The sequence below is a fragment of the Amblyraja radiata genome, chromosome 22 (assembly GCF_010909765.2).
Source record: "Amblyraja radiata isolate CabotCenter1 chromosome 22, sAmbRad1.1.pri, whole genome shotgun sequence".
Taxonomy (NCBI): domain Eukaryota; kingdom Metazoa; phylum Chordata; class Chondrichthyes; order Rajiformes; family Rajidae; genus Amblyraja; species Amblyraja radiata.
The window spans coordinates 27,095,109-27,119,233 of NC_045977.1; the positions used below are offsets into that span (position 1 = coordinate 27,095,109).

Below are 24,125 nucleotides of genomic sequence, written 5' to 3' on the forward strand. Positions count from 1 at the left end.
CCAAAAACGTACAGGATTGTAGGTTAATTGGCTTCCATAAATTGTAAATTGTAAGTATGTAGGATAGAACTAGTGTATGGGTGAATGCTGGTCGACACAGACTTGATGGGCCGACTCTAAAGTCTAAATTCTTTATTCAACTCGCTTGAGTTACTGTGACGCTTCATTCAGTAATTCTTTGTGATATATCTTTAGATGTTTTGTTGTAGCACTACTCAAATACAACGTGTATAGACACTGAGCTCCCTAATGTGCAGCACATCTACTTGTCCTTATTTCTCAGGTCATAAACAGTCAGTTACCTTACCCCATAAGCAGAGCTTCTTACCAGTATGTGATGTGAGCCTTGGCTCTGAAAACTGCTTCTTGTGCTAATAGGAGTCTATTAACCTTTATGGCGTCCACCCCTTTTACCTGTCGCTTGAGCCAGATGGGAAGTCGCATGGTGTTTTCCTTCTCAACAGCAACGCAATGGGTAAGTAGGGAATTTCCAGAGTTACTGGTGTGAAACAAAACACCTTGGAAAAAGCAGGTGGACATGGTCAATAGCAAATTTTAGTACCTGATGTACATGGGGAGATGTTTGATGACAATGTACTGTTTGATATTAGCTTTTATACCCATTACTATTTCACGCATTCTTTTGATTGGGATTGAGTTTCTGGTGTTTGAGGTAGTTTGGGCTGAGGTTACTGGTGTTGGAGTTTTGAGTGGAATGGGTGTTTCCGGTGCTGGAGTCTTGGTATGGTAAGAGGATTTTGGTATTGGGGGCTTGGTTTGGGATGAAGATTCCGGTGTGGTCTTGGTTTGAGAATGTTTTTGACAATGGGTAATGTTTTGGGGGTGAGAATTTCTTGGGAGAGGAAAAGAAACAGAGAGAGCATCACCCACAGCTGTTTCCCCACTTTGGATAGTTCAGAAAGAACTGGATTCCAATAGATTGGGACTTAGATCAGGGAACCAAAAAACAAATTGTTAAACATAAAGCTGAGTGCCATTCAGCACAACTTTCAAATGTTAGCCAGAGCCTCTGTGCAGAATCATTGAAGAATATGATAAATTGTCCAAAAGATGTTGGTTAACATGATCGTCATGAGATATTTGTCTTCTCTGTAGATGTGGCCCTGCAGCCCACTCCCGCCCTGACATGGAGAACTATTGGAGGCATTCTTGACTTCTACATCTTCATGGGACCTGACCCAAACTCAGTCATCCAACAGTATCTGGAGGTCATTGGTAAGTTAAAGGTTGAAGGGAAAGAGAGTACATAGTCATGAGTCTCTTGAAATATATTGTATCAGACCTATGACGCTACTCCTCAGCAGGAAGCCGTGATTTATAATGCCAACAACTATGTCAAATTCTGATGCTCGGGTTCAGATCCACTGGCATGTCTCTTTAAGTCCGCAATGTTGACTGGTTTCTAAAAGTGTGAGATTTATTGCAGTTATCAACAAAAGTTGTTGACAAGATCTGGAATATACTGTTTATGGGGACAATAAGAGGTGACTCTTTAAAAAAGGATTCACATATGTACTACGGGTTAGGTGGGGATGGGGAGGAGATCTTTTAGTCACAGGGAAAGGGCAGGAGAGAAGAACTAATTGCTTAAAAGAGAACTAACCCTTTCATAGAGCCAGCATGAGTCAGATAAGCCTGGACTTATCCTGTATAATCCTGGATTTGCTTGCTTGATGAGGTCAATTAAGTAGTTTGACACATTGTGAAACGAGTATTTTATCAGAACTGAAAAATCTCACTCTTACACATCATCTACACATCTCTATGCTGCACTGCAACTTCTCTGGCGATCATGCTCATCACTGATGACTTGTTGTGCAAAGAGCAGATCCTGGGACTGATCCTGATCCTGGTCACCCTTCACTAATCTTTGCAATGTACTGACCATGATTTGCTGCTAGTTTCCTGTCACCCTGAGACATTTACCGCTTTGTGTGTGGCAGGTTTGCCTTCGATGGTATCTGCTTGGGGTCTCGGATTTCATCTCTGCCGCTGGGGATACGAATCAAGTAACGCCACCTGGGAGGTGGTAAAACAAATGAGGAAAGCAGGCATGCCCCAGGTTCATAACACTAACGCCATCATCTATCAGGCCAGTTGGAAGGGTGTGGGGGGAAATGACTATCAGAGGAGAAGGCGTGCATGTCGAGAGGGGTGTGATGGGTATCGGACGAGTAGGCGAGCAGGCCAGAAAGAGTGAGGTGCAGTCTGGAAAGGACGGGGGTGTGGGCTGGTTGGGGAAGATTGCATGGGGGGGTGGGCACAGATCTGAAGGGCAAGCAGTAGATGTGGTTAGAGGAGGTGAATGTGAACGTCTGTCCCTGGGAGGGAGGAGATACAAGGACAAATGCTACATCTCCTGTGTTTGCAGGGGAAAGGTAAAGACTTTTCACCCCTGCAGCCAATGCATTCAGCACATCATTCTTTGACATTTCAGGCACCTTCAACCTGATCCTACCCCTAGTCACATCTTCCCATCCCCAGCCCTATCCACCTTCCCCCGAGACCACTCCCTCCACAACTCCTTGGTTTACTCATCCCTTCCCACCAAAACCACCCATTCCCCAGATACTTCCGCCTGTACCTGCAGGAGATTAACGCCTGTCACTATACCTCCTCCCTCATAATGCCAGAGTGAGGCCACACACAAACTGGAGGCACAGCACCTCATAATCCACTTGGGCAGCTTATAACCAAACGATATGAAAATTGAATTCTCCAACTAACACACAAAATGAAACCCTTTCTTCCCCCACCCTCCCACTTTCTTCACCCACTTTTCCCTCCTCTCTTCCCTGTGCCCCACCTGGACTCACAGCCATTTCTCCCTTTCCCCCTCTCCTTCCAAATGCATTCCTTCCTCTGGCTTATCAAATTGCACCTCTCTGGTCTTTGTCCAACCTGCCAGGCTTTGTCTTGCCCCTCCTCCCTTCCAGATTTCTTCCCACCACAAATGTGAGAAGGACCCTAACCCGAAATGCCACCTGTCCATGTTCTCCAGAGACTCTGCCTGGCCCGTTGAATTACTCCAGCACTTTGTGTCTTGATTTGTGCATTTGAAGATGAAATGTTGGCAGGGATAGCGTCTGGGTCATGACTTGGGTTTAGGGGATGGGCTGGTATGATGGAAGGGAGTGTTTGGGCCAGAAAGGGCGAGGCACAGGTCAGAATGCGTTGTGCTGCAAGATAAAAGGTGGAAACATTTGGGACGCGTTGGAATGAATGTGGCACAGGTCAGGAATGGTTTGAATTCCAAATGAAGGGTGGCCTTGGGTTGGAAGGGGTTGGGACGGGATCTGCTGCACTTGGGAATTGACCTGTGGGTGTGGGCAGTCACTGAGTGTTGGGTAAGGAGTTTTTCTGGAGGGTTTCTGAGATATTGACAATTTAAGCATAAAATATTTCCTGTTCCCTCAGGATGCTCAATGGAATGATATTGATTACATGACCGGCTATCGGGACTTTACCTTTGATCCCAAGAATTTTGCCAGCCTTCCTCAGCTGGTGGCAGATCTTCACTCCCACGGACAACAATACGTCATGATTCTGGTAATTCTGGGCACCCAGTATCCCTGTGAAATATATGGGTTTGTGAAAGGACCACAGTGCATATGCACAGGAAAACTATCGCCATCCAAGTAGTCAGCATTTACAGGCAAGGCCAGCTTTTGTTGACGTTTTCAAACTGACCTTGAGAGGGCGATGGTGAGTGTCTGCATTCCCTCTGACGAAGGAGCTCCCATGGTGCGGTTGGGAAGGGGGTTCCACGATTTAGACTCAACAATGATGAAGTAGACACAAAATGCTGCAGTAACTTAGCAGCATCTCTGGAGCGAAACAGGTGATGTTTCAGGTCGAGACCCTCCTTTAGACCTCGAATTTTCTTAACGCAAAACGTCTGGATAGGCCTGAGCACATTATTGAGTCAACACAAGTGCAATGCAGAAGAAATCGCTGCATTACTTTGAGTAACGCACAAACTAAATCTGCCCATTCTGGAGAAGAAAATAATTCCGTGTGACAACAGCAGTCGATGTCCTTCATATTTATCCTTCAACTCATGTCACCAAATAACATTTTTTGTTCATTATTGAGGGCTTGCTGCATTAATTTTGTACATTTCCAATAGCAATTGGAAACTACTCTGCGGGCAGTAACATGTTCTGGGATGTAAGGGGCAGCACAGTAATGCAAGTCGCTCTAACTCGGCAGCGTTTGGGGTGTGGGTGGAGGGAACGACTTCTGCTGAAGCTATGAGTGGTCTGGGGTGGCAGGAAGAGAGGTTAAAGATGCACTGGATGTGGGATAGGAGTGACTAGCTTCACACTCCATCTCACGATGTGTCTGTTCTGTCTGCAGGACCCAGGGATCAGCAGCAGCCAACCACCAGGCTCCTACTGGCCCTATGACGAGGGCCTGAAACGGGAAGTCTTCATCACCGATACATCTGGAAGTCCTCTGATCGGAAAGGTAGAGTCCTTGCAGCAAGTCAGTGAACATAGGGGGAGCAACTACAGGGTTAGCTGGCCGAGATGTAAACTTGTCTCCATGTAGAGTTTGCCACATTCAGTGTATCAGGATGGTTCGTAGACTTGGCGTACAAATTTACCCTTGAGTTCAATGACTGTGCTCAAGGAAGGTAGTAAGCTATGAAGAGAAACAATGCTCAGTGCATCACTGTTTGAAGATAATTATAAAGCAAAAGAACTGTAGGTGTTGGAAAGCTAGAAACAGGTACTGCCAGAAACACTCAACAGGACAGGCAGCATATGTGGAGAGAGAGAGACGAATTTCATGTCTCAGGCCGTCCTATGAATTATAGTTAAAGGTAAATTACCTGGGCTTCCCAGAGGCTGCCTGACCTGCTCAGTGTCCTCAGCATTTCTTGCCCTCATGTCTGAAGGTAAATTCAGACCAATATTATTGTGATGCGATCACTGCTAAACTCACTGCTCTTGGAAGAAGGGTCAGGAGGAGAATGAGGGCAAAGATTGTGACAGGGGTGCTTTGATTAAATGGGATTTTCTCTGCTTTTTATGGGATATAGGTCTGGCCTGGATTGACAGCATTCCCGGACTTCACAAATCCAGACACGCATCAGTGGTGGTTTGAAAACCTGCTGCAGTTCCACAAGGCTGTGCCCTTTGATGGGCTCTGGATTGTAAGTGCCATTTGGAGGACAGGCTTAAAGCCTGTCATTCACAGCTTTAATCATTCACAGCTGATCTATATCTGAATTCTATCCACTATCCTTTTCTTCATATCCCTGAACTCTCCCACCCGACAAAGATCCTTGTCTTAAAATCTCCAATGTCTCCCAGAGGCCACAAGCCTAGTTGGGATGTGTCGGGAGGAACTGCAGAAGCTGGTTTAAACCGAAGATAGACACAAAAAGCTGGAGTAACTCTGCGGGACAGGCAGCATCTCCAGAGAGAAGGAATGGGTGACGTTTCGGGTCGAGACCTGAAAGAAGGGTCTCGACCTGAAATGTCAATAGACAATCTATATTACTAAAACTCTGTTCTTGACCGGTTTTGGCCACCTGTGCTGCGATTTCCGAGAGAACGCCGCCACCTACGGCCATCATTTTTGGCCACCTTGCTCAGAGCCCCCCCCTCCGCCGCATGTGTGCCGAGGATTTTTCCCGGCGATTAAAAATGACAGAGATATTAATGTTTTTACAAAATTCCCCATTCTCACTGCTGCCCCTGCTGGCGGCAGGGGGGAGGGACTATAAAACCAGGAAGTGGTGTGCCACACAGTCTCTTCAAGATGGAGGAAGGCAGGGGGTCACGTTTCTCTGAGCTGTGAATAACACTGAACACATGTCTACTCAAATGTAAGTGCCCTTAGTGGTTCTAAAATGCTTGCAGAATGTGTCTATTGGTACTAAAGCTTGCAAAAAAAGTGTCTATTGGTTCTAAAGCTTGCAAAAAAAATGTCTATTGGTTCTAAAGCTTGCAGAAAATGTCTATTGGTTCTAAAATGGTTCATACTAGCACTCCAGAAAGCCCCCTGCCCCCCCCCCCCCCCCCCCCCCCCCCCCCCCGGTTGGCTTGGCTTGGGTGTGTCTTGAAATTGAAAGGCACTACTTACTGCAAATGGTGGCATGAAGTTGAAAGGCACTACTTACTGCAAATGGTGGCTTGGGAGCTTTGGCTTGAAGTTGAAAGGCACTATTACTGCAAATGGTGGCTTGGTTGCTTTGGCTTGAAGTTGAAAGGCACTACACTGCAAATGGTGGCTTGGTTGCTTTGGCTTGAAGTTGAAAGGCACTACTTACTGCAAATGGTGGCTTGGTGTGGCTTGTAATTGAAAGACACCACTTACTGCAAATGGTGGCATGAAGTTGAAAGGCACTACTTACTGCAAATGGTGGATTGGTTGCTTTGGCTTGAAGTTGAAAGGCACTATTACTGCAAATGGTGGCTTGGGAGCTTTGACTTGAAGTTGAAAGGCACTACTTACTGCAAATGGTGGCTTGGGTGCTTTGACTTGAAGGGCGCTACTTACTGCAAATGGGGGGCGTGGGTGCATTGGCTTGAAGTTGAAAGGCACTACTTACTGCAAATTGTGGCTTGAAGTTGAAAGGCACTATTTCCTGCAAATGATGGCTTGGGTGTGGCTTGAAGTTGAAAGACACCACTTACTGCAAATGGTGGCATGAAGTTGAAAGGCACTACTTACTGCAAATGGTGACTTGGGAGCTTTGGCTTGAAGTTGAAAGGCACTACTTACTGCAAATGGAGGCTTGGGTGCTTTGACTTGAAGGGCACTACTTACTGCAAATGGGGGCGTGGGTGCATTGGCTTGAAGTTGAAAGGCACTACTTACTGCAAATTGTGGCTTGAAGTTGAAAGGCACTACTTCCTGCAAATGATGGCTTGGGTGTGGCTTGAAGTTGAAAGACACCACTTACTACAAATGGTTGCATGAAGTTGAAAGGCACTACTTACTGCAAATGGTGGTTTGGGAGCTTTGGCTTGAAGTTGAAAGGCACTACTTACTGCAAATGGAGGCTTGGGTGCTTTGGCTTGAAGTTGAAAGGCACTATTTCTGCGAATGGTGGCTTGGTTGCTTTGGCTTGAAGTTGAAAGGCACTATTACTGCAAATGGTGGCTTGGTTGCTTTGGCTTGAAGTTGAAAGGCACTACTTACTGCAAATGGTGGCTTGGGTGTGGCTTGAAGTTGAAAGACACCACTTACTGCAAATGATAGCTTGGGTGTGGCTTGAAGTTGAAAGACACCACTGCAAATGGTGGCTTGGGAGCTTTGAAGTTGAAAGGCACTACTTACTGCAAATGATGGCATGAAGTTGAAAGGCACTACTTACTGCAAATGGTGGCTTGGGTGCTTTGGCTTGAAGTTAAAAGGCATTACTTACTGCAAATGGAGGCTTGGGTGCTTTGACTTGAAGTTGAAAGGAACTACTTACTGCAAATGGTGGTGTGAGGTTGACAGGCACTACTTACTGCAAATGGTGGCTTGGGAGCTTTGGCTTGAAGTTGAAAGGCACTACATACTGCAAATGGTGGCTTGGTTGCTTTGGCTTGAAGTTGAAAGGCACTACTTACTGCAAATGGTGGCTTGGGAGCTTTGACTTGAAGTTGAAAGGCACCTCTTACTGCTAATGATGGCTTGGGTGTGGCCTGAAGTTGAAAGGCACTACTTATTGCAAATGGTGGCTTGGGTGTGGCTTGAAGTTGAAAGGCACTACTTACTGCAGATGGTGGCTTTGGTGCAATGGCTTGAAGTTAAAATGCATTACTTACTGCAAATGGGGGCATGGGTGCATTGGCTTGAAGTTGAAAGGCACTACTTACTGCAAATTGTGGCTTGAAGTTGAAAGGCACTACGTACTGCAAATGGTGGCTTGGGTGCTTTGGCTTTAAGTTGAAAGGCACTGCAAATGGTGGCATGAAGTTGAAAGGCACTACTTACTGCAAGTGGTGGCTTGGGAGCTTTGGTTTGAAGTTGAAAGCCACTACTTACTGCAAATGGTGGCTTGGGAGCTTTGGTTTGAAGTTGAAAGGCACTACTTACTGCAAATGGTGGCTTGGGTGCATTGGCTTGAAGTTGAAACGCACTACATACTGCAAATGGTGGCTTTGGTGCATTGGCTTGAAGTTGAAAGGCACTATTTACTGCTAATGGTGGCTTGGGAGCTTTGGTTTGAAGTTGAAAGGCACTACTTACTGCAAATGGTGGTTTGGGTGCATTGGCTTGAAGTTGAAAGCCACTACTTACTGCAAATGGTGGCGTGGGTGCATTGGCTTGAAGTTGAAAGGCACCACTTACTGCAAATGGTGGCATGAAGTTGAAAGGCACTACTTACTGCAAATGGTGGCTTGGGTGCTTTGGCTTGAAGTTAAAAGGCACTACTGTAAATGCACTTACTTCCTGTTTGCACTGTATATTGATTTTAGATAAAACGCTACCACTCACGGCTGTGATTTTTGGCCATCTTACTCAGTCCCCCTCCGCTGAGCAGATGCAGAGAATTCTTCCCATCAATGAAAAATAAAAGTGTTATTAGTTTTTAAAAAATGTTGAGAATCTCTCTCCTGTCAATCACTCCATAAAAGCCACACCTTTTCCGGAGGGGGGAGTGGTTATAAAACCCGGAAATGTGGGTGTGGCTCAGTCGCTGCAAGATGGAGGAGGGAGAGGTCACGACTCGCTGTCTTTAGTAGCTTTGCACCCTACTTCAAATGGTATGAAACTGCACTTGAATTTGGTGGCCTTATACCCTGCTAGAAGTGGTAAGAAACTGCACTTGAATTTGGTGGCCTTATACCCTGCTTGAAATAGAATTTCAAGGATTAGCCGTGAGTCAACTACCAGCCCACCAGCCGTGAGTGAGTGAGTTGTCAGCACAACAGGCTTGATTGACTGAGACGCCAGCCCAAGAATCTATTTGATGCACAATTTGCATACTAGCCCTCTGGAAACCAGTCCCTTCAGCCCACAACACCCATACTAGCGCTCCACAAAGCCCCCCCCCCCCCCCCCCCCCCCCCAACTGGCCACCAATATTAGAATTGGTAGAGAGGTGGAATATTGCGTTGGATGACCAGCCCTCCTGTGTGATGCTGGGACCCAACGGGTCGCACGTAGTCTAGTAGACAATAGGTGCAGGAGTAGGCCATTCGGCCCTTCGAGCCAGCACCGCCAATCAATGTGATCATGGCTGACCATCCCCAATTCCTGCCTTCTCCCCATATCCCCTGACTCCACTATCTTTAAGAGCCCTATCTAGCTCTCTCTTGAAAGTATCCAGAGAACCGGCCTCCACCGCCCTCTGAGGCAGTGAATTCCACAGACTCACAACTATGAGTATGTGAGAAAAAGTATTTTCTCGTCTCCGTTCTAAATGGCTTACCCTTTATTCTTAAACTGTGGCCCTTGATTCTGGACTCCCCCAACATCGGGAACATGTTTCCTGCCTCTAGCGTGTCCAGACCCTTATTAATCTTATATGTTTCACTAAGATCCCCTCTCACCCTTCTAAACTCCAGAGTATACAAGCCCAGCCGCTCTATTCTCTCAGCATATGACAGTCTCGCCATCCAGGAATTAACCTTGTAAGCCTACGCTGCACTCCCTCAATAACAAGAATGTCCTTCCTCAAATTAGGGGACCAAAACTGCACACAATACTCCAGGTCTCTCACTTGGGCCCGATACAACTGCAGACGGACCTCTTTGCTCCTATACTCAACTCCTCGTGTTATAAAGGCCAACATGCCTTTTGCACCCATTTCTTCCCCCCACATGTCTGTCCCACTGAGTTATTCCAGCTTTTTGTGTCTATCTTAATCTTCGTTGAGATGTGAGTTCCAAATTTCCACACATATTATGTGTGGGCTCTGGATTCCACATAGTTTATATGTTCAGTGGCTTAGCTCGCTTCTTAATGTTGTCAGTTTGTTCTTGACTCCTTCACCCGAGGGAGGGCTACTATTTACGCTAAAGGCATAAAAAATTAATTGACGAAGTTTTGCTTCACCAAATAGTATTAGCGGACAAATTTCTATTCATAATACTGGTTAACCACTTTTTGTACGAGTTCCAGCTTTGGATGGCACAGTGGTACAGCTGGTAGAGCTGCTGTTCACAGCTCTAGTGATCTGGGTTTGATCCTGACCTCCAGTACCGTCTGTCAAGAGTTTCACATTTTCCCTTGTGACCTTTGGGTTTTTCAGTTTCCACCCACATCCTAAAGACATGCAATTGGTGGGTTATTTAGCGACTGTAAATTTGAGGATGGTACCCGGACTGCAAGGCCTGAGTGATAAGGAGTGGTTGGATAGGCTGGAACATTTTCCCTGATCGTAGGAGTTAAAGGGTGATGTTATAAAGGTGTATAAAATCACAAGGGGTGTAGACAAGGTGTATGGTCACAGTCTTTTTTCCCGGGGTAGAGGAATCTAAAACAAGAGAGCATAGATTTAAGATGAGAAGGGAGATATTTTTAAAAGGAACCTGATGGGAAACTTTTTAACGCAGTGGTGGATATGTAGAATGAGTTGCCAGAGGGTGCTCTAGATGCGGGTACCATTACATTGTTTAAAAGCCATCTGTACAGGTACATGTGTAGAAAATAATTACATTTCAGACAACCTATCCCTTTTAGTGTTTAAGGTGCATATGAAGCTTCCCCCACTTCTGCTGATCGTATCATTCCTTGTTTTTCCTCAGTTGCAACTTAATGTGGTTGACCCAATGCCCTTGGCAGAATCTAGGGACGTGTGATAAGTGCAGTGTCACCAACATCAACAACGTGATGCAGCTAGCAGAGCTGATGCCTCACAATGCCAGGTTCAATGCTGATCTTCGATGCTGTCTACATTGAGTTTGCACTTTCTCCCTATGACTACATACTGTAGGTTCCCTTCGGCTGTTCCTGTTTCCACATCCCAAAGACATGCAGGATAATTGACCTCTACAAATTTCCCCTACTGTGTTGGTTAATCGATATAATGTAAGGAGGATAAAATGGGATGAATGTGAGGTTAGTGTAATGGGTGGTTGATGGTTGGCGTAGACTCATTCATCAGAGGGCCATTGTTTCTGTATTGTATTGCTCTGTGACTCCTTGATTGAATCATCTGGGTTCTATCCCCTCCGCAACCTTTGCACATCTCCACTCCTGGCCTTCCCATTCCTCACTTTAATTTCCTGTTTCATGTACCTTGATGTGTTTTTTGACTGTTGGCAGACCAATTCCCCCCCTGGGATAAATAATCATAATCATAATAGTACTTTATCAGCCAAGTATGTTCAGCAACAGACGAGGAATTTGATTTGCCATACAGTCATACCAATACAGAGCTACAAGACACCCAAATAAAATGTTAACATGAACATCCACCGCAGCGACCCCCCCACATTCCTCAATATGATGGAAGGCAAAAAATAGTCGAACTTCTTCCCTTCTTTGTTCTCCCGCGGTCGGGGCACTCGAACCTTCTGCTGTCGGGGCTCCCGCAGCCGGCGGTCGAGCCCTCCGCGTCAGGGCGATCAAGCTCCATCATCGGGGGGGGGGGGGGGGGGGAGGAATAACCGTGCCGGGCAATCTGACCCCAGTCGATCTGACGCTAGTCGAACCTTCTGCGACTTTGGAGCTTTCCGACATCAAGGGAGGGTGAAGAGCAGTGGAAAGGGGAGTTCTGCAGGATGAGCGGGAATGGAGGAGGATAGGGGTAGGAGGAGGAATGGCGAGGTTATTGCGTTGGGGGACCAGGCCTCCTGTGTGACCGGGACCAGTTTAAATAAAGTATCGTATCATATCATATCGTTCCCCAGAAGTACATTGATGCAACTCACTCTAATTGCTCCCTGTAGCAGCAAGCTCTCTGTTCATACCTCTGTCTGTACTGAGAATGTTCTTCTAACTTCATTAGCTTTATTTCCCCTCTCAGCTTAAACCTGTCCCCTGGTTCTTGATTTCACTTACTCCGGATAGGGAATACCTCAAAAAGATCACTCCCCATCCTCCTGCGCTCCAACGAATAAAGAATAAGTACCCAAAATTATATTGTATTACATTTTCTGTCCGATGGATTGAATCATTTTAGTTTAAGCCGCTGCTCCAATTTCCCTTTCTGGAAAAAAAACCTGTCTGTTTAATCTTACCCGAGGTTAAATCCTCTCTTGCTTTCACAAAATCATTGTAGTCATTAAAAGCACGGAATAGTTACTGCCCAGGAGGAGACCTAATCCTGCTCTCTATCCGAGCAACTGACTTTTCCCGCAGTGGGACATTTGTTCTGCATCCTATACCTGCCCAATTCCCTCTTGAGGGGTGCGATGGAATCTGCTTCCACCACATTTGCAGGCAGACTGTTCCAAATTCTTACCACACACTGCATTAAAGGCTCTGTCTCATTTCATCCTTAATTCTCTTGCTCTTATTTTTTACCTGTGAGCTCTAATCCTCAACTATTCCACCATCAGAATGAGTCTACAACTTTTTAGACGTTTAGATTTTAGAGATACAGGGCTGAAAGGCCCGTCGGCCCACCGAGCCTGCGCCAACCAGTAATCACCCCATACACTAACACTATCCTACACACCAGGGACAATTTACATTTTTTTTTTTTTACCAAAGCCAATTAACCTACAAACCTGAAGGTACACAAAAAAGCTGGAGAAACTCAGCGGGTGCAGCAGCATCTATGGAGCGAAGGAAATAGGCAACGTTTCGGGCCGAAACCCTTCTTCAGGCCCGAAACGTTGCCTATTTCCTTCGCTCCATAGAAGCAGTTCCTTCTTAAACACTAACCTACAAACCTGTATGTCTTTGGAGTGTGGGAGGTAACTGGAGCACCTGGAGAATACCAATGCGGCCACAGGGAGAACGTACAAACTCTGTACAGACACCACCTGTAGTCAGGATCGAACCCAGGTACTGGCGCTGTAAGGCAGCAACTCTACTGCTGCGCCACTGTGCCACCCAACTCTCCACTCTATTTTGGTCCCCTATCATTTTATATACTATCGAAGTTTCCCTCAAGCTTCTCTAATGAAAACAGTCCCAGGCTCTTTACGTGCTCCCCAGTGTTGCTGTACTGTGATGTTCCTGTGTAATGAAGAGCAGGCATCTGCACAGCTAAGGCAAGCCTGTAAAGTTAATTTTTCCAGTGGTTAATCTCATTATAACATTTTTCTTTCATCAATGTCTCTCTGGAATATTCTAGGACATGAACGAGCCTTCCAACTTTGTGGAAGGATCAGAGAGCGGGTGTCCGTCCAATGAGCTGGAAAATCCCCCGTTTGTTCCGGGTGAGTCAGATCGCAGAGACTTGCTGTGGAAGCAGAGAACAGGATATCCAGCCAGGAAGGATTAAACTGGAAAGTAGAATTCTAGGGCAAAAAACAAACCTCCTCGAACTCGGCGGGTCAGGCAGCATCTGTGGAGGAAATTGGGCAGATGATGTTTTGGGTTCTGCAGACTGATGGAGTAGAGGGGAGGTAGCTGGCAGAGAGAGGTGAGGGGCAGATGAGTCAGGCAGGGAAGGTGGGACTGGAAAAAGGGGTGTGCGCGAGGGTGGGGGAGAAAGCTGGGTGGATGATTATGGGGAATCAGCAGTAAGCGGAGAGGGCAGTGAGGAGCAGTGGTGAGCTGGGGGAGGCATAGAAGCAGATGGAGTCTGGAGGGATTGTGGTGGGATGGGAGTGTTCTGAACTGGCAGAAGAATGGGTGATGAGTGGGAGGGTCACCAGTGATGAGGAGAGGATTAGCAGTGAGAGGCAGGGATGATAGGATGAGGAGGATCTATGGTGAGGGGAAGAAGGTCACTTGAGGTGGAGCAGGTCAATGGTAAGGGGTAAGTTTGGAGGTGGGGGCGGTGGGATAGTAAGGGTCAGGAGTGAGGGGCAGTGTCAACGGGCAGGGGTATGTGCCTCAGTATTTTGAAAGCCACATTCCGTGTGGCCTTTTCTCATCAGGTGTGCTGGGCGGCCACTTACGCAGTAAGACCATTTGTGCCTCAGTTAAACAGAAGATATCAACGCACTACAACGTGCACAGCCTGTATGGGCTGATGGAGGCCAAGGCCTCAGCAAGGTCAGTATGTGAGAACTTGCATACAGCCCACGGGTAGAACTATCAGCCAATATAGGAACCAGAGTCATAGGGTTATACAATATGGAAACGATCCATATTGTCCATGTCGATCAAGGTTCCTACCTTAGCTAGTCCCATTTACCTCCGTTTGGCCCATATCTCAACCTTTTCTATCCATGTATGTGTCTAATGTCTTTTAAACTTTTTTAAGTATATATGTCACTTCCACTTCCTCTTGTAGCTTGTTCCATGTACCCACAAACCCTGTTTTAAAATGTTGCCCCTTGGGTCCCATTTACATTTTCCCCTCGCACCTTAAACCTATGCCCTCTAGTTTTAGATTCCCCTACCCTTGGAAAAAATACTATGCCAATCTACCTTATCAGCTCCCTTCATGATTTTATAAACCTCTATCAGGTCACCCCTCGGTCATCTTCGCCTTAGCTCCAGAGAAAAAAAAGTTCTGCCCATTAACTCACTTTATAGCTCAAGCTCTCCAGTCCTGGCAACCTCCTAATGAAACTTTGCTGCACGCTGTCTAGTTTAATCACATCCTTCCTTTAGAATGGCGCTCAGCCCTGCATACGGTGCTCCAGGTGTATTCTCACTGACATTTTGTACAGCTGCAACATGACGTGCCAGCTCTAGTACTCAATACTCCAACCCGTGAAGACAAGTGTGCCATATGCCTTCTTCACCACTCTGTCCATTGGTGTTCTGTGATGATTCGCCCAAGACTGTATAGGGATACAAAATCTTCCAATGCGTTGATTGGATGAAATGCTACATTTTTTTCCCCCAGTGCCTTGATGAAAATCCGCAAGAAGCGGCCATTTGTCATTTCCCGATCGACGTTCCCAAGTCAAGGCAAGTATTCGGGACATTGGCTGGGAGACAACAGGAGCCAGTGGAAGGACATGTACTTCTCTATTCCAGGTACGGGAAGTGAATGTGTTGTAAACTCTGAAGTTCTTTTTTTTTTGTCATAACTGGGAACTAGATCTTCAACTTTTCACATCCACATGGCAACAAACCAAATCAAAATCTTGAATGCTGCTGCACCAGAGAGTCAGAAATTGCGTATAGATTGGATTGCAAAGTGCCCATTTTTTAAAGAATGGTTAAAGTGTTTGTGACCATTTCACTTGAAGACCTGTCCTTCAGGAAATTGGGCCAGCCATGTGCAGTTGTAATATGTCTCAGCAAGGCTGCCATTTTTCTGATGTCATTTATACATGTTATTATCTGCTCTCTGCCTTAGGGTAGTTCTACAATAACACAATAGTTGTGTCCCTCAGAAATCTCACGTTAGAACCAATTTTGCTTGCATAATATAAATAGCGTTCCCTAATTCATCAATCGCATTATGTCCAATTTGTGTTTAGAAATGTGCTTCATAGCAGGTCTACCTGTACACAGCCTGTGAGCTTCATTGTTAACTCCTGGTCAGTTAAGGAGCAAACTCCCACGGTACATTGGGCCAACCAAACAAATAGTCATCATTGTTGTACCACAAAAAAAATAGTCTCTCCTGTCCACCCCCTCTATGCCGACCATTTCTCCCAGCTACACTAATCCCATTGACCAGCACTGTCCATATACTTCGATGCTTTCCCTATTCAAGTGCCTGAATAAGTGTCTCGTGATTTTATTTGACTTCTCCACCTCCACTGGCAGTTCCAGATATCAACCACTCTCTGTAATTACATACATGTTCCCATCAAATCCCCTTTAAATCTCCTTCCTCGCAACAGGAACGGAACAATGAAACTCTTTCTTGCTCAGAATAACAGGTACATTAATGCAACAATAAAACAAATAAATATATATAATCAATGTGGCGGCACAGAGGCACAGCTGATGGAGTTGCTGCCTCACTGTGCCAGAAACCCGGGTTTGATCCAAACCTCCGGCCTTGTCTGTGTGGAGTTTTCACATTTTTCCTGAAACCCTGTGGATTTTTTTCAGGTGCTCCAGTTTCCTCTCCAAACCCATCCCCAAGCCTGTTTGTGGGTTAATTGGCCGCTATAAAATTGCCCATATAGTGTGTCGGGAGTGAATGCACAAGTGTAATAACATAGAACTAGTGTGAATGGGTGATTGATAGTCGATGTGGACACGATGGGCTGATGGTCCTGTTTCCATGCTGCATATTTCAATCAATCAATCAATGATACAATAAATTATCTATAAATAATATTGGATAACCAGACCATAATAATGATCATTGAAACATTCCAATTGTACCTACCTTTATCCCACTTCCTCTGGAGATGGTTCCATATATCTGCCATCTCTGAGTGGACCACTTGAATGTGAGTTAGGGCAAGGGCAGCTGGATTTTGGACGGTATGAAGCTCATGGACCTTTAATGCAGACACCTGGCATCTGCCAGTGCGTGAGGCAGGTTGCAGTGGGTCCTGTTGTTATCATCCTGAACCTCGACCTCTTTCTGTCCCACAGGTATCCTGAACTTCAATATGTTTGGAATTCCTCTGGTGGGAGCAGACATGTGTGGATTTGGTGGCAGTACCACGGAAGAAATGTGCGTGCGATGGATGCAGCTCGGTGCCTTCTACCCCTTCTCCCGAAACCACAACTCTCAAAATGAGAAGGTAGCCCGGAGTTTGTAACTTCCTGGCATTTATCATAAAACTGAACTGTCCTCTCACTAGAGTGTGGTCCTGACTTCCCATCTACCTCATTGGAGAACATTGAACCATCCTTAATCAGACTTTATCGGACATTATGTTGCTTTAAATGTACCCTTTTATCCTTTATCTGTGCAGTGTGGATGGCTTGATTATAATGATGTATAGTATTTTCTTTGACTAGAAAACATGCAACAAAAGCTTTACGTAACAATAATGAACTAAACTAAACTATAATGTCCACCTGCCCAAGCAATCGGACTGAGACTCGTTCCTCGGGACTTTAGCCATCCCTTGAACTCCACAGCATTTTGGTTGTTCCTTTCATATTTATCAATATTTAAGATGAAAGACAGTACTATGTTTGAATTTTTAGTTAATGTAGTTGAGTATTTGCTGTCATTAATTTTGTCACAGTTGTTTTTCTCTGATATGGTTTCTCTATCTTCCAGGCTCAGGACCCAACAGCATTCAGCGAATCTGCTCAAGCTGCAATGAAGCGTGCTCTCCTCACCCGTTACTCTCTGCTCCCATTCCTCTACACACTCTTCCACCACTCACATATCTGGGGAGAAACTGTTGCCAGAGCCCTTTTCTTTGAGTAAGTTCACGTCCTAATATTCTAATAATAATAATAATAATAAATTTTATTTAATGGGCGCCTTTCAGACATCTCAAGGACACCTTACATAGGTTAATAGAAATAAAAACATATAATCAGAATAAAATAAGTAATAAAGACATCACAGAGACACAAATTAAAAACAGAATTCATTCCAAAAACAGAAAATCAAAAACACAATTCTATTCCAAGATTCGTCAGGGACCGGGCTCCAATGCTGGTGTTCCCACAGCACGATGGCGCAGCGGTAGAGTTGCCTGATTATGTCGCAACCTGGTGAGATCACATCCTGATTGCCTTGAGTTTTGCATTCTGTTTCCTTTTAGTATCTTGCAAAATTTATGTGAAATTGATGAATAATTCTGTGTTTTTGTGTGTTGTTTGAGTCTATGTGATGTTGATGCAAGCAAGATTTTCATTATATGCACCTGACCATGTGAATATGACTTCAGTGTCACTTGACTTGATACTATGTGTAGTTCTGGTTTGGTTTGAAGACTTGTGTGGAGCCCTCTTTTCCTTTGCCTTCGAATTTCACATGTTGTCCCTTATTTTTAAATTCAGGTTTCCTGAAGATAGGAATACGTACTCCATCGACAGGCAGTTCCTGTGGGGTCGAAGCCTTCTCATTACACCAGTGTTAGAGCCAGGCGCCAGCTCTGTAACCGCATACTTCCCCAGAGGGGTTTGGTACGATTTTTACACTGTAAGTTGTAATGGGTTACTTGTTGACCAGAGAGAACCTTAAGCATTTGTCATAAATATCTATCACCTTGTGACGGTAAACATGGTGGCGGCTTTACAATAAGCTGTGCCTCTGTGGATAACAATCTCACCTCTGGAACATTAAATTGTACGATTAACTCCAGAGACAGGAACTGCGCCCCCCCCCCCCCCCCCCCCCCCAAAAAAAAGGGGCTGGTTAGCCCAAACCTTTCAGCTTGATTTTAAATTTAACATAGAATTGGGGAGGTTTTAGAAACATAGAAAATAGGTGCAGGATGAGGCCATTCGGCCCTTCGAGCCAGCACCGCCATTCATTGTGATCATGGCTGATCGTCCCCAATCAATAACCCGTGCCTGCCTTCTCCGCCTATCCCTTGATTCCACTAGCCCCTAGAGCTGTATCTAACTCTCTCTTAAATCCATCCAGTGATTTGGCCCCCACTGCTCTCTGTGGCAGGGAATTCCACAAATTCATAACTCTCTGGGTGAAAATGTTTTTTCTCACCTCAGTCATAAATGGCCTCCCCTTTATTCCAAGACTGTGGCCCCTGGTTCTGGACTCGCCCAACATTGGGAACATTTTTCCTGCATCTAGCTTGTCCAGTCCTTTTATAATTTTATATGTGTCTATAAGAACCCCCCCCTCATCCTTCTAAACTCCAGTGAATACAAGCCTAGTCTTTTCAATCTTTCCTCATATGACAGTCCCGCTCTGGAAGATTAAATTTTACTGCAGAAGAACCTATACTGTAATCCTCTGTCTGAGATGCTGTCAATATTCAGTCATCAACACTGATTTTACTTCGGAGTCACGTGAGTGACTACGTGAAGAACCCCGCCAGGACGCATTCGTGTCATATCGCTTTCACGCTTGCGAAACGACAGGCGGGGTGGAGCGTTCCCCCGCAGCGGTAAGTTTGAAACCGCGACCTGCAGGTAAGTGATTTACTCTGCGGTAGTTTTTGTCCCCGCGCTGTTTTTACACAGGGGGGGAAGCTGGACAAAATTGTGTCCACAAGTGCTGCGAGTGAAGCTGGCTGGGGAGGACCGCGAAGTTGCGGGAGCCAGCAGCAGCTGAAGGCACAAGCCCCGTAAGGGATCAGCTGTGCCGACTTTTGGTCCCGCGCCGGCCAGAACACCACGGCTGGGCGGGAGACTATTCAGATGGGGCCGTCGACTTTTGACAAGTCGAAAACGGCAGGAGCGGGGTGGAACGACGTTCCCCCGTAGCGACAATTTAAACCAGGACCTGCAGGTAAGAGCTGCGGTCTTTTTGTGTTTTCCCATGCTGATTACAGGTGGAGAAACCAACGGGCTGCGACAAAGCTGGTGGGCTAGCAGCGGCCAGCGGCACTTGAATCACCTATAATGGGATCAGCTGTGCCCGATGTCGCCTCCGCACCGGCCAGATCCACTCCGCGGCCGGGCGGTAAGGCAAGACAAAAAACCATCAAAGTCGTGGACTCAGAGGAGTCCGACTTTGAGCAGCCGCGGGCAGCCAGCGACCGTGAGCGCTGGAGCCAGATGGAGCGGTGTGTGGAGCATTTGCTCCAACGTGACAGGCTCCGGGAGATGGAGTCGAGTCACTGTGGGCTCTATGTAAAACCCACAGCAGCACCTCTTGTAGGGCTGCACAGTGCTTCTCCCTCGTCAGAGGGGAGTACTGGGGGTCAGTTTTGGGCTGATCCTGAAGAGGGGTTTGCAGAACAGAAATCAAGTGTGCAGGGGGTGCAGGAACGTGAAAATCTACTGGACATGGTGTCCAACTTCATACAGCCAGACCAGACTGGCCAAAACCTGGAGGACACCTGACACCAGTTAACTGTATATCCCGGAATGTTTCCTGTAGTAAATAATTGTATATGGAAACTCCTAAACAGCGGGGATAACAGCTTTCACCCGCACAGTGGATGAGAAGGACATGTCGCAGGACCAACAGCACTGGCACTGCTTTACAACACACGGCCATAGACAGCACCCTTACGCACCCACCAGTAGAACAAGACCGACTGGTGAAAGCTCGAAGGTCCGGTACACCAAACATGAGTCTTTCTTAGGCCATGGCCCAGACCGGCCTTCTTGGAAGATACGCAAACCTCCAACATCAACCAAACCACAAACCCAGACACCGATGCCTCAACATCAACGAAGGATTTACAAAAATAAGTAAACCTGCCACTGGTAACTATGGAGGTAGGTGGGTCTGGTTCCCTACAAATTGCAGGGAGCATGGAGGTTGGGGGGGGGAGATTACTCTCCTTTCTGCATGCATGGAGTATGTTAACTACCGATACATATTTAAGCAGTATCCAGGGATATACAATAGAATTATACACAAGTACAGCCCTCCAGTTCAACATATACCGAACCGAATGTTCGCACTTTCCAGTAAAGAAAAATCAGAAGCGCAGGCTGAACTGGAGCGGCCTTACGCAAAAGGTGTAATTGAAAAATCCCAACACGAACCGCTAGAATTCGTGTCCAATATCTTTACCAAAATCTAAAAAGATGGTGGTTGTCGCATCATCATAGATCTGACCAAATTGAATACATTTGTACAATATATTCATTTAAAAATGGAAACCTTTGTTACTGCTAAACAATTGATTTCCAAAGGTTACTTCATGGCTAGCATCGATTAAAAAATGCTTACTATTCAGTGCCTATACGAGGTGACCACAGATGTTACTTAAAATTCAACTGGATGGGACAGCACTGGCAATATAGAGCGCTGCCAAATGGCTTAACATCAGCCCCCAGGCTGTTCACTACAATTTTGAAACCAGCCCTAGCGTTTCTACGGAAACGAAAACACATGGTCATGGCATATCTAGATGACATACTTATTGTGGGCAAAACTTTGGAGTTGGCCAAACAAACTGTAACAGCCACAAAATGGTTATTTGAAAAACTGGGGTTTATTATCCATCCAGTTAAATCTAAATTAACGCCTTCCACTACTATGGACTATTTGGGGTTCACCATTGACTTAGTTCACATGTAGGTGACTTTGCCAAAGGGAAAGGCTATAGACTTAATAGAGGCTTGCAATAACCTCATTGACATCAGTAACCGTCCATCAGATTGGTAGCAAAAGTAATTGGCAAAATGGTGGCTGCTTTTCCAGCCACACAATTTGGACCTTTACATGACCAAAATTTACAGAGAGCAAAAATACAAGCACTCAAAATCAATGCTGGTCATTTTGACAGACCAATGAAGCTACCAATCAAAGCTATAATGGAACTAAAATGGTGGATAGATAACATTTGGCTTTGTTTCAATCCAATCATTATCAGCAACCCTTCTATGGTGCTACAAACTGATGCCAGTGCACTTGGTTGGGGTGCCACCAATTCCATCTCCAGCTGTGGAGGTAGATGGACTGCCCAGGAGGCATCATTATTACTAACACTGGGCATAAACTACCTGGAAATGTTGGGTGCATTCTATGGCCTAAAGTCCTATTGTACTGGGTCATATCACCAGCATGTTAGACTACAGATTGACAATACCACCGTGGTAGCATATATCAACCACATGGGTAGAAACAAATCGACATCATGTGACAATCTGGCTAATACAATTTGGCAGTGGTGTATCCAGAGAGATATTTGGATATCAGCTACTTACCTACCAGGTAAACTAAATTTAGTGTCAGACACCAGGTCACGCAAATTTAATGAAAACACCGAATGGATGTTGAATAAAAAGTATTTGCTGATATTACAGCACGATATGGAACACCAGATATCGATCTATTCGCATCCAGGCTTAATCACCAGTTATCAAATTATGTTTCATGGGAACCAGACCCTGGGGCAGCGGCGACAGATGCATTTTCGCTGCATTAGGGGGAAATTGTTTATTTATGCATTCCCTCCTTTCTGCCTCATCAGTCGGGTATTAAGGAAAATGCAGCAGGACTCTGCGTCTGGTATTTTGGAAGTACCCGATTGGCCTACTCAACCATGGTTCCCAGTGATAATGAACATGGTATTAGAACCATGTATCACCATCCCGAATAGACCAGACTTGTTGGTACATCCCGTAACAAGGGATAGCCACCCATGCCATAACTATTTGAATTTATTAATTTGTAGAGTTTAAAAATACCTCTACTACAGCTGGGACTGACGGACCGAACAGTGAATATGATTTCGGCGGCCCAAAGACAGTCCACCTAAAAACAGTATCTGGTCTATATCAGGAAGTGGGAGATGTATTGTAACAAAAACAGCATCACCTACAGATATATGAACATCCCGTCTGTTCTGGAATACCTGGCAGGCCTCCATTATGATGAGGGGCTCAGTTATAGTGCCATCAACTGCGGCAGAAGTGCCTTATCGACATCTATGGCAAGGAACAGAGCGTCATTCTGTTGGAACTCACCCACTGGTAACAAAACTTATGAGGGGAATTTTTAATACCAATCCCCCAAGAACCAGGTACTCCCAAATATGGGATGCGAGTATTGTCCTGAAGATGCTCAGGAATTGGTCTCCAGCAACAGCTCTGTCCCTACATAGACTGACATTAAAAACAGTCATGCTAATGGCATTGGTCACGGCACAAAGGGTACAGTCATTACATAAATTAAGACTGGACAACATGACTTCTTCATCTGAAAACATTACGTTTCATATTTATGCATTAGTGAAACAGAACAGACAGGGATCAGCGGGCCTCAATATCGAATTTAGATCTTACCTAACAGATGATCGTCTCTGTATAGTAAAACATTTGTTGTTATATATGGAGAAAATGAAAATCATCAGAGGCAATGAGAAGGCACTTTTAGTCAGCCATAAGCAACCACACAAAAAAAAGTGTCGGTCCAGACCATCTCAAGATGGCTGAAACAGGTTCTAACACAGGCTGGGGTGGATACTAATATTTTAAATCTCATTCCACCAGGGCTGCAGCTACATCGGCAGCTATGCAGTTGGATGTACCAATGGACCAAATCCTCAAGGCAACAGGATGGTCAGGGGAAAAAACACTCCAACTATTTTATCATAAACCAGTCATTAAACCTGGAACATTTGCAGAAACAATTTAAGTTCTGTAATTTAATTACCCCATAAATTGTGTTAATTTGTGTTAATTTGTGTTAATCAATTGTGTTGATAATTTGTGTTAATCAATTCATGGATTTCAATGTCGGATTCATGTCTAAAATATGTTGACACAATTCCTCCTACAGTCATTAAGGCAGATGTGATGCATGGACTCGTTTCCACGGCATGAAATCACAGAGCTTTGAAATCTTCACGTAGTCACTCACGTGACTCCGAAGTAAAATAGTAAGATTAAACGAGAACTTACCAGTTCGAAGTTTGATCATTATTTTATGAGGAGTACGTTGAGGGAATACGTGCCCTCCGCTCCCACCCATGATCACATACTCAACTGGTATTTCTTTCTCTAATCTTACTATGTTTAAGTCATTACAGTTATCTGTGATTTCACACCGCTGCTTTGAAGAATGACACGCATGCGTCCTGGCGGGGTTCGTCACGTATTCCCTCAACGTACTCCTCATAAAATAATGATCAAACTTCAAACTGGTAAGTTCTCGTTTAATCTTACTATTAAATGCCATTGTTTGTGTGAACTTGCTACGCACAAGTTGTATTTGAGGTGTTCTACTTTATGAAGTGACCACATGTCAGTGAAGTTATAAATTGGCTGTAAGTTGCTTTGAGACTTGTTGGCTGTGAAAGATCTTTCTGAATCTGTTGTTCCATTTTAATTTTGTGATTCTACCAACATCCACACACACATCTTCGCCAAAGCCAGTGAAAATATCTTACTCCGATTCTCCATCCAGACATTAACGATAAAGAGGTTGATTTTTATAATGCTTCTTGATGTTGTATCTCTTAAGAGCCACTAGCCTAATGTTAAAAAGATTAGCATTTAAAGGTAACATAATGGAAGTCTATAACTTAAAAAGGGTTGGATGTGATACATGGAGAAAGAAAATGTTGAATTCAGAACTAAAATCTATAAATCCTTGATGGTCACCA

The 24,125-nt window shown here is 45.2% G+C and overlaps 1 protein-coding gene across 3 annotated transcripts in view; it reads left to right on the plus strand.

Moving 5' to 3' along the window:
• The window catches only part of LOC116985794 (lysosomal alpha-glucosidase-like), a 54,457-nt gene that overhangs the window by 22,427 nt on the left and 7,905 nt on the right, over positions 1–24,125 (plus strand). For all 3 annotated transcript variants that reach the window (XM_033040814.1, XM_033040816.1, XM_033040815.1), the window contains exons 5-16: positions 379–475; positions 1,117–1,236; positions 1,965–2,083; positions 3,439–3,570; positions 4,381–4,491; positions 5,069–5,182; positions 13,223–13,307; positions 13,974–14,091; positions 14,894–15,027; positions 16,555–16,706; positions 17,195–17,343; positions 17,929–18,070. In XM_033040814.1, the coding sequence (XP_032896705.1) occupies positions 379–475; positions 1,117–1,236; positions 1,965–2,083; positions 3,439–3,570; positions 4,381–4,491; positions 5,069–5,182; positions 13,223–13,307; positions 13,974–14,091; positions 14,894–15,027; positions 16,555–16,706; positions 17,195–17,343; positions 17,929–18,070 (1,473 nt within the window). The remainder of the gene's footprint in view (positions 1–378; positions 476–1,116; positions 1,237–1,964; positions 2,084–3,438; positions 3,571–4,380; positions 4,492–5,068; positions 5,183–13,222; positions 13,308–13,973; positions 14,092–14,893; positions 15,028–16,554; positions 16,707–17,194; positions 17,344–17,928; positions 18,071–24,125) is intronic.